This window comes from Salvelinus sp. IW2-2015, linkage group LG6.1, assembly GCF_002910315.2.
Source record: "Salvelinus sp. IW2-2015 linkage group LG6.1, ASM291031v2, whole genome shotgun sequence".
NCBI lineage: Eukaryota > Metazoa > Chordata > Actinopteri > Salmoniformes > Salmonidae > Salvelinus > Salvelinus sp. IW2-2015.
In genome coordinates this window covers 8722425-8733942 of record NC_036845.1, presented here as the reverse complement: position 1 = coordinate 8733942, position 11518 = coordinate 8722425, and the positions used below count along the sequence as shown (strand labels likewise).

Below are 11518 nucleotides of genomic sequence, written 5' to 3'. Positions count from 1 at the left end.
AGTGCAAAGACGAACTAACGCTACATTTAAGATGGCTGCCTTTCAGCTTGGTCTATAGAAGTACAAAGACTGAACTTCGCTACTTTAGAATGGCTGCTTTTCAGCTGGGTCTAGAGAGTACAAAGACTGAACTATCGCCTTTAGAATGGCTGCCTTTCAGCTTGGTCAATAGAAGTACAAAGACTGAACTATACTGCCTTTAGAATGGCTGCCTTTCAGCTTGGTCTAGAGAAGTACAAAGACTGAACTATACTGCCTTTAGAATGGCTGCCTTTCAGCTTGGTCTATAGAAGTACAAAGACTGAACTATACTGCCTTTAGAATGGCTGCCTTTCAGCTTGGTCTATAGAAGTACAAAGACTGAACTATACTGCCTTAGAATGGCTGCCTTTCAGCTTGGTCTAGAGAAGTACAAAGACTGAACTATACTGCTTTAGAATGGCTGCCTTTCAGCTTGGTCTATAGAAGTACAAAGACTGAACTATACTGCCTTTAGAATGGCTGCCTTTCAGCTTGGTCTATAGAAGTACAAGACTGAACTATACTTTATTGATTTAGTTCTGATGATGATGATGGTGTGGAGGGAGTGGAGGGAGAGTGGCTCTAAAACATTCATAAAAACATAAACACATACATAAATAACTAAGTAGGATTGTCATCAAATGTTCACCAGAGAAATATTCATTGGTCCCAGTTCAAGACCACATGCCTGAGGCTCTGAAAAGCATTTGGGCTCCAGACCTGAATGTGTGTGTGTGTGTATAAGGGTGTCACAGGAGGTTGGTGGCACCTTAATTGGGGAGGACAGGCTTGTGGTAATGGCTGGGAGTGGAATGAGTGGAATGGTATCAAATATGAGTTTGATGCCAATCCATTTTGGTCTGTTCCAGACATTATTATGATCCGTCCTCCCCTCAGCTGCCTCCACTGATGTGTGTGTGTGTTAATAAAACAAACACAACGTGAGGCAGAATGAACTCTGGGCAGAGGGACAGAAACTTCCAGATGCCCCTATCTTAGCGGACATCTGGAGATTAAAAATAACTCTCTCTCTCTCTCTCTGACATACACACGCGCACACACCATAACACTGCTCATCATTACAGGAAGAGGGGGAAGAACTTCACAAGGAAACACTCTAACACCGCAATTCATGATTGGCTGAAGACCCTTAGGTTTCCCCCATTGGAGCATCTGATAGGATATCCGCTCTCCAAGACCAAAGAGCCAGAGATGAAGAGGGAACATTTTTTWATTTTTTATTTAACTAGGCAAGTCAGTTAAGAACAAATTATTATTTACAATGAAGGCCTAGGAACAGTGACTTGTTCAGGGGCAGAACGACAGATTTGTACCTTGTCAGCTCTAGGATTTGATCTAGCAACCTTTCGGTTACTGGCCTAACGCTCAAACCACTAGGCTACCTGCCTCCCCATATAAAAACCTCTGCCTACCAATACACTGGGAGTGGACACTGAACGGGAAGAAAGAGAGGGGAAATACACACACACACACACAGCTTACCGTTGTATCCGTCCTGGTTGAGGTCACCTAGCGGGGCGATGGCAGTGCCAAAGCGTCCGAAGGTGTGTGTTCCCGTCAGGAGGAGGGGCTCGGAGAAGGTGAGCGGGGAGTGCTGGAGGTACAGGTAGACACGGCCCACCTCCTTGGGCTTACTCTCCCTCTCTCTCTCCATATAGAGAGGGGCTCCTACCAGTACATCATCATACCTGGGGGAAAGATACACAGCTTTAGAATAAACACACACACACAAACACACATAGATGAGTGTGTTATACAGACATGTCAGAAAGGATGTGGTCTGGCTCCAGAAATAGAGTTCAATCATCATAATCAGAGAACAAGCTACAGCTGGAACACATACTAACAATCCTCTCTCAATTCAATTCAATTCAAGGGGCTTTATTGGCATGGGGAAAATATGTTAACATTGCCAAAGCAAGTGAAGTAGATAATATACAAAAGTGAAATAAACAATAAAATGAACAGTAAACATTACACWYACAGAAGTTCCAAAAGAATAAAGACATTACAAATGTRAYATTATGTCTATATACAGTGTTGTAACAATGTACAAATGGTTAAAGTACAAAAGGGAACATAAATAAGCATAAATATGGGTTGTATTAACCTTTCTTGTGGCAACAGGTCACAAATCTTGCTGCTGTGATGGCACCTGGTATTCTCACCCAGTAGAGATACTGCGGAGTATCAAAATCCCGGGTTTGTTTTCCAAATTCTTTGTGATCTTGTGTAATCTGAGGGAAATACGTGTCTCTAATTTGGTTCAACATGGGCAGGAGTTAGGAACGTGCAGCTCAGTTTCCACTCATTTTGTGTGCAGTGTGCACATAGCCTGGTCTTCTCGTTGAGAGCCAGGTCTGCCACGGTGGCCTTTTTAATAGCAAGGCTATTGACCCAACTCCACTGAAGATCCTACGTACATCATTGACAAACTCACTGAGTCTGTACATAGTCAAAGCTTTCCTTAAGATTGGGTCAGTCACAGTGGTCAGGTATTCTGCCACTGTGTACTGTACTCTCTGTTTAGGGCCAAATAGCATTCTAGTTTGCTCGGTTGTTTTGTTAATTCTTTCCAATGTGTCAAGTAATTATCTTTTTGTTTTCTCATGATTTGGTTGGATCTAATTGTGTTGCTGTCCTGGGGCTCTGTGGGGTGTGTTTGCGTGTGTGAACAGAGCCCCAGGACCAGCTTGCTTAGGGGACTCTTCTCCAGGTTCATCTCTCTGTAGGTGATGGCTTTGTTATGGAAGGTTTGGGAATCTCTTCCTTTTAGTTGGTTGTAGAATTTAATAATTGAATAATGGATTTTGATAATTAGCGGGTATCGGCCTAATTCTTCTCTGCATGCATTATTTGGTGTTCTACATTRTACACGGAGGATGTTTTTGCAGAATTCTGCATGCAGAGTCTCAATTTGGTGTTTGTCCCATTTTGTGAATTTTTGGTTGGTGAGCGGACCCAAGATCTCACAACCATAAAGGGCAATGGGTTCTATAAGTGATTCAAGTATTTTTAGCCAGATCCTAATTGGTATGTTGAATTTTATGTTCATTTTGATGGCCCTTCTTGCCTTGTCTCTCAGATCATTCACAGCTTTGTAAAAGTTACCTGTGGCGCTGATGTTTAGGCCAAGGTACAGTATGTGTAGTTTTTGTGTGCTCTATGGCAACGGTGTCTAGATGGAATTTGTATTTGTGGTCCTGGTGACTGGACCTTTTTTGGAACACCATTATTTTGGTCTTACTGAGGTGTATTGTCATTGCCCAGGTCTGGCAGAATCTGTGCAGAAGATCAAGGTGCTGCTGTAGGCCGTCCTTGGTTGGTGACAGAAACACTAGATCATCAGCAAACAGTAGACATTTGACTTCAGATTCTAGTAGGTTGAGGCCGGGTGCTGCAGACTTTTCTAGTGCCTGCGCCAATTCGTTGATATATATATTGGATAGGGTGGGGTTTAAGCAGCATCCCTGTCTCACCCCATGGTCCTGTGGGAAGAAATGTGTGTGTTTTTTGCCTATTTTAACCTCACACTTGTTGTTTGTGTACATGGATTTTATAATGTTGTATGTTTTCCCCCAACACCACTTTCCATACATTTGTATAGCAGACCCTTATGCCAAATTGAGTCRAAGGCTTTTTTGAATTCAACAAAGCATGAGAAGACGTTGCCTTTGTTTTGGTTTGTTTGTTTGTCATTTAGGATGTGCAGGGTGAATACGTGGTCTGTCGTACGATAATTTGGTAAAAAGCCAATTGACATTTTCTCAGTACATTGTTTTCACTGAGGAAATGTACGAGTCTNGTACAAAGACTGAACTATACTGCCTTTAGAATGGCTGCCTTTCAGCTTGGTCTATAGAAGTAAAAAGACTGAACTATACTGCCTTTAGAATGGCTCCAAATTGAGGGGAAAACAAAGGGATACAAAAGTTTAATTTCAAAACATTTTCAGTCTTAAATCACCTTTTGAGAGCCCATGATTCCAAGTAAATGAATGTGTATACAAACACTCACACAGACATTCAGACTACCACTGACAGAACATGTAAATACAAACACTCAGACACAGGCTTTCCCTTCAGATTGCTGTAGTGTGGCATGTTCACCTGTACCATGACATCACAAAAGAGGAAGTCTCTCCAAAGTAATATCAGCCACATGAACAGGTTCTTCTGAAGAATTGGAGGCCTGTGTCTGCTAGAGGCCTAGAACACTATGGTGAAATATCTGGCGAACAGACTAAACATTTTCAAAGGGAAATTTAAAAAAAAGTCAACTTTATATTCATCACCTCCAGCACCATCCCAACATGAACATACGTGTAAAATGGCACGTTTCTATGTTTTGTAGCAAAAAATATAAGGAAAATAAGTGTTTCCAATGACATCATCAACCAATTAGTAGGCAATTAGTAGACAATGCCTAGTCATAATTGGTTAAAATCACATGATGCACACTGATGATGTCATTGGAAACACTTATCTCTCTCATATCTATTTTTCCACAAAACATGGAAACACTATTTTCACATACGTTGATGTTGGGGTGGTGCTGGAGATTATGAATATGAAGTTGAAACATTTTGACATTTCCTTTAGATGTTTAAGTGCACAGAGAACAGACTTATTGCATGCCCCCCTCCCTCTCTCTCTTCCTGGGACGTCATCAGAGAATCGTCGTGGCAACAGCTCTGTAACCCCACTACCCCTCCTGAGTAACGACTTCACCAGAAGAAGGGAGGAGAGAAGTGAAACGGAAAAAAGAGAGGAAAATAAGTAAGGCGCATGGGAGTGTACCAGGGTAATGGTTGTTGTCCAGGTCTCTGTCCCCCCTCAGGGTGAAGCCGTAGCCGGAAAGGCCACTACTGGAGGCCCAGGCTCCATAGAGCTCCTGGCTGAGGGTTAGGCCGCGGGCCGTCAGGTCTCTCTGGCCATTGTAGATCAACACCAGGCCACTCCGGTCCTCCCCTCCAAACGGACAACCCACTGCCACGTCTATCAGACACAGAGAGAGAGAGAGAGAGAGAGAGAGAGAGAGAGGGGTATGACGGTAGGAAACACACATAGAAACACAAAACCAACTCCAGTATGAGTTATAAGGCTGGCCTTCTGAAGTGATACAGCAGACCAGCTCACATCAGCAGGAGAGAGGGATGAGAGGGATGGTTTAGACATCAAGTGAAAGCCCCTGAGGGAGAGGTAAAGAGACTACCGAGGACTACCCCTCTCTCTTTCCATTTCCTTCCCTCTCTCTCCAAATGTATATGTCAAACATGTAGAACTGTCTAATAGGCACAGGCAGGAGATTCCTATGACAGTGAGCAGCCAATGGTTACACTCCACCAGTGATTGCCAGGTGTTAGTCCCACCCACCCCACACACACACACACACACACACACACACACACACACACACACACACACAGCGCAACTCCCCACCTACATCCTGTTTGCTGTTGGGAAAAATGGAGCTGAAAACTACAAACAGAGTGTTGTCATGGTTACACTGCTCTGTGATGATGAGGGAGGTAATCAGAGACACACACACAGATATACACACACTACTGTATGATAAGGAGGGAGAACATCACAGCGTCTCAGAGTCTAGTCTCCATTGTGGCTCAGACAGCTGGAGTCTCTGGCTCCACTAGCGCTGCAGTTTCCTGAGGCTAATGGATCCTCTACTGATCTGTCCTGTGTGTGATCACCTCCACATTCCCAGTCTAACCCAGCCACACCCTGGCTGATGCATCAACCTAAGGACAAAAGCCTCTGAGTTCACTCAATGCATGTGTGTGTGCACATGTGTGTGTGTGTGCAGGCTTATCAAATCAAACTTTATTTGCCACATGTGCCCGAATACAACAAGTGTAGACCTTACCGTGAAATGCTTACTTACAAGCCCTTAACCAACTGTGCAGTTCAAGAAGAGTTAAGAAAATATTTACCAAATAAACTAAAGTAAAAAAATAATAAAAAGTAACACAATCAAATAACAATAATGAGGCTATATACAGGGGGTACCGAGTCAGTGTGCAGGGGTACAGGTTAGAGGTAATTTGTACATGTAGGTGGGGGTGAAGTGACTATGCATAGATGATAAACAGCGAGTAGCAGCAGTGTACAAAACAAATTGGGAGGGGGTGTCAATGTAAATAGTCCGGTGGCTATTTAATTAATTGTTCAGCAGTCTTATGGCTTGGGTGTAGAAGCTGTTAAACCTCTTAAGGATCGGCCCATTTTTCAATTATTGGTACCATTTGAAAGGAAACACTTTGAAGTTTGTGGAAATGTGAAAGGAGTGTAGGAGAATATAACACATTAGATATGGTAGAAGATAATACAAATATTTTTTAATTTTTTTTGTACCATCATCTTTGAAATGCAAGAGAAAGACCATAATGTATTATTCCAGCCCAGGTGCAAGTTAGATTTAGGCCACTAGATGGCAGCAATGTATGTGCAAAGTTTTAGACTGATCCAATGAACTATTGCATTTCTGTTCAAAATGTTGTGTCAAGACTGCCCACATGTGCCTAATTTGTTTATTAATAACTTTTCATGTTCAAAACTGTGCACTCTCCTCAAACAATAGCATGGTATTCACTGTAATAGCTATTGTAAATTGGACAGTGCAGTTAGATTAACAAGAATTAAAGCTTTCTGCTAATATCAGATATGTCTATGTCCTGGGAAATGTTCTTGTTACTTACAACCTCATGCTAATTGCATTAGCCTACGTTAGCTCAACTGTACCACAGGGGACCCACCAATCCTGAAGAAGTTTGGAGCCTTTTGGTCCTAGACTTAGCACTCCGGTACCGCTTGCTGTGCGGTAGCAGAGAAAACAGTCTATGACTTGGGTGACTGGAATCGCGGACAATTTTATGGGCTTTCCTCTGACACCGCCTATTATACATGTCTTGGTCAGATGCCAAGCAGTTGCCATACCAGGCGGTGATGCAACCGGTCAGGATGCTCTCGATGGTGCAGCTGTAGAGCTTTTTGAGGATCTGGGGACCCATGCCAAATCTTTTCAGTCTCCTGAGGGGGAAAAGATTTTGTAGTGCCCTCTTCACGACTTAATTGGTGTGTTTGGACCATGCTAGTTTGTTGGTGATGTGGACACCAAGGAACTTGAAACTCTCGACCGGCTCCACTACAGCCCCGTGGATGTTAATGGAGGCCTGTTCAGCCCACCTTTTCCTGTAGACCACGATCAGCTCCTTTGNTTCTGACGTGCTGTTCCTTCTTTTTCTGTAGTGTATTTCTGTATTGTTTTAGTGATTCACCATAGTGAAGGCGTAGACTCAGGTTTTCCGGGTCTCTATGTTTTTGCTTGGACAAGTTTCTCAATTTCTTTCTTAGAGTTTTGCATTCTTCATCAAACCATTTGTCATTGTTGCTCATTTTCTTCGGTTTTCTATTTGAGATTTTTTAGATTTGATAGGAAAGCTGAGAGGTCAAATATACTGTTAAAGATTTTCTACTGCCAAGTTTACACCTTCACTATGACAGTGGAACGTTTTGTCCAGGAAGTTGTCTAAAAAGGGTTGAATTTGTTGTTGCCTAATTGTTTTTTGGTAGGTTTCCAGACTACATTCCTTCCATCTATAGCATTTCTTAATATTACTCAGTTCCTTTGGCTTTGATGCCTCATGATTGAGTATTGCTCTGTTCAAGTAGACTGTGATTTTGCTGTGGTCTGATAGGGGTGTCAGTGGGCTGACTGTGAACACTTTGGGTTGAGGTCAGTGATAAAGTAGTCTACAGTACTACTGCCAAGAGATGAGCTATAGGTGTACCTACCATAGGAGTCCCCTCGAAGCCTACCATTGACTATGCACATACCCAGCGTGCGACAGAGCTGCAGGAGTTGTGACCCGTTTTTGTTGGTGTTTGTCCCCTTGTGTGCTGAGGGTGTCAGGTTCTTGTCTGGTTCTGGCATTTAGGTCGCCACAGACTAGAATATGTCCCTGGGCCTGGAAATGATTGATTTCYCCCTCCATGATGGAGAAGCTGTCTTCATTAAAGTATGGGGATTCTAGTGGGGGGATATAGGTAGCACACAGGAGGACATTTTTATCTGTTAAGATCATATTCTTTAGAATTTCTTGCCAAATGTAAAATGTTCCTGTTTTGATTAATTTAATGGAGTGAGTTAGGTCTGCTCTATATCAAATTAGCATACCCCCTGAGTCCCTTCCCTGTTTCACACCTGGTAGTTTGATGGATGGGACTACCAGCTCTCTGTAACCTAGAGGGCAACCAGTSGGTCCGTCTCCTTTATACCAGGTTTCTTGTAGAATGACAATGTCTGTATTTCCGATTTATTTGATGAAGTCCAGGTTCCTGCTCTTTAGGCCAAAGGCCTTGGATATTCCAGGATGAGATAATGAAGGCTTTGTGTTCCATAAAGTGTCCAATGTTGTTGGTCGTGTGGTTTGGCCTCAGGCCAGTAAGTGTGAGCAGATCCTGCTGAGAATCTGGTACATGCCATTGGCTTGGGTAAGAGTGGGGGTTGGGCTTGTTTGCCTGCTCACGTTCTGGGCATATGTGTGACTTCCACGTTGAGGCCCTTTTTCGGGGGTGGGGTGCATGGGCTGGGTAGGAGGGGCATAGGTCTGATCTGAGGGGGCCTAAATGGGGTGTAGGCATGGTTAACTTGGGGTGGTGTTGATTGGTTGGGGTGGGGGTGTGTGGCATCTGAACCAAGACATGTATAATAGGCGGTGTCAGAGGAAAGCCCATAAATTGTCCGCGATTCCAGTCACCAAGTCATAGACTGTTTTTCTCTGCTACCGCACAGCAAGCGTCCGGAGTGCTAAGTCTAGGACCAAAAGGCTCCAAACTTCTTCAGGATTGGTGGGTCCCTGTGGTACAGTTGAGCTAACGTAGGCTAATGCAATTAGCATGAAGGTTTGTAAGTACAAGAACATTTCCCAGGGACATAGACATTATCTGATATTAGCAGAAAGCTTTAATTCTTGTTAACTTAAACTGCACTGTCCCAATTTACAATAGCTATTAACAGTGAATACCATGCTATTGTTTGAGGAGAGTGCACAGTTTTGAACATGAAAGTTTTTAATAACAAATTAGCAACATGTGGGCAGTCTTGACACCACATTTTGAACAGAAATTGCAATAGTTCATTGATCAGTCTAAAACTTTGCACATACATTGCTGCCATTAGTGGCCTAAATCTAACTTGCACCTGGGGCTGGAATAATACATTTATGGTCTTTTCTCTTGCATTTCAAAGATGATGGTAAAAAAAAAAATTAAAAATATTTGTATTATCTTCTACCATATCTATGTGTTTATTCTCCTACACTCCTTTCACATTCCACCACAAACTTCAAGTGTTTCCTTTCCAAATGGTACCAATAATGTAAAATGGCCGATCCTTAAGATGGTTTAACGGCTTCTACACACCCAAGCCATAAGACTGGCTGAGCAAATTAATTAAATAGCCACCGGACTATTTACATTGACACCCCCTCCCAATTTGTTTTGTACATGCTGCTACTCGCTGTTTATCATCTATGCATAGTCACTTCACCCCACCTACATGTACAAATTACCTCTAACCTGTACCCCTGCACACTGACTCGGTACCCCTGTTAATATAGCTCTCATTATTGTTATTTTGATTGGTTAACTTTTATTATATTATTTTTCTTTACTTTAGTTATTTGGTAATATTTTCTAAATCTTCTTGAACTGCACAGTTGGTTAAGGCTTGTAAGTAAGCATTTCAACGGTAAAGGTCTCACTTGTTTGTATCGGGCACATGTGGCAAATAAATTTGATTATTGATAAGCCTGCACACACACAACACATGTGCAACACCACATTGCATGAGTGGAACTCAGAGGCTTTTTGTCCTAGGTTGATGCATGCAGCCAGGAGTGTGGCTGGGTTAGGACTGGGAATGTGGAGGTGATTCAACTTACAGGGACAGATCAGTAGAGATCCATTAGCTCAGGAATACGCAGCCTATGGAGCCAGAGACTCCAGCTGTCTGAGCCACAATGGAGACTAGACCTGAGAGCTGTGATGTTCTCCCTCCTAATCATACAGTACGTGTGTGTATAAATTTCTGTGTGTGTTGTCTCTGATTACCTCCGCTCATCATCACAGAGCAGTGTAACCATGACAACACTCTGTTTGAGTTTTCAGCTCATTTGTCTCCAACAGGCAAACAGGATGTAGGTGGAGTTGGCTGTGTGGTGTGTGTGTGGTGGTGTGTTTGTGGTGTGGTGTGTGTGTGTGTGTGGGGTGGGTGGGACTAACACCTGGCAATCACTGGTGAGTGTAACCATTGGCTGCTCACTGTCATCAGGAATCTCTGCCTGTGCTATTAGACAGTTCTCAATGTTTGACATATACATTTGGAGAGAGAGGGAAGGAAATGGAAAGAGAGAGGGGTAGTCCTCGTAGTCTCTTTACTCTCCCTCCAGGGGCTTTTCACTTGATGATGTCTAAACCATCCCTTCATCCCTTTCTCTCTGCTATGTGAGCTGGTCTGCTGTATCACTTCAGAAGGCCAGCCATTTTTTTTTTATAACTCATACCTGGGTTGGTTTTGTGTTTCTATGTGTGTTTCCCTACCGTCATACCCTCTCTCTTCTCTCTCAGGTCTCTCCTCTCTCTCTCTGTGTCCTGATAGACGTGGCAGTGGGTGTTTCATTTTGTGGGAGGATCGGAGTGGCCTGGTGTTTGATGCTACAATGGCCAAGAAGACCCGTATTTCGGCCCTGCGCCTAACCCTCAGCCAGGAGCTCTATGGAGCCTGGGGCTTCCAGTATGGCCCTTTCCGGCTACGGCTTCACCCTGAGGGGGGACAAGGACCTGGAACAACACCATTACCCTGGTACACTTCCATGGCGCCTTATATTTTCCTCTCTTTTTCCGCGTTCACTTTCTCTCCTCCTTTCTGGTGGAAGTCGGTTACTCAGGAGGGGTAGTGGGTTACAGAGCTGTTGCCACGACGATCTCTGATGACGTCCCAGAAAGAGAGAGAGGGAGGGGGGCTGCAAATAAGTCGGTTCTCTGTGGCACTTAAACATCTTAAAGGAAATGTCAAATGTTTCAACTTCATATTCATAATCTTCCCAGCACCACCCAACATCAACGTATGTGAAATAGTGTTTCCATGTTTTTGTGGAAAAATAGATATGAAGAGAGATAAGTGTTTCCATGACCACATCAGTTGTGCATCATGTGATTTTAACCAATTATGACTAGGCATTGGTCTATAATTGCCTAAACTAATTGGTTGATGATGTCATTGGGAAACACTTTTTTCCTTATATTTTTTTGCTAACAAAACATAGAAACGGCCATTTTACAGCCGTTGTTCATGTTGGATGGTGCTGGAGGTGATGAATATAGTTGGACTTTTTTTTAAATTTCCTTTGAAAAATGTTTAGTCCTGTTCGCCAGATATTTCACCATATGTTCTAGCC

General features: G+C 43.1%; 1 protein-coding gene across 1 annotated transcript in view; it reads right to left on the bottom strand.

Annotated features, from left to right (window-relative positions):
• The window catches only part of itga8 (integrin, alpha 8), a 76243-nt gene that overhangs the window by 34909 nt on the left and 29816 nt on the right, over positions 1-11518 (bottom strand). The window contains exon 21 of the mRNA XM_070443808.1: positions 4842-5039. Within this exon, the coding sequence (XP_070299909.1) occupies positions 4842-5039 (198 nt within the window). The remainder of the gene's footprint in view (positions 1-4841; positions 5040-11518) is intronic.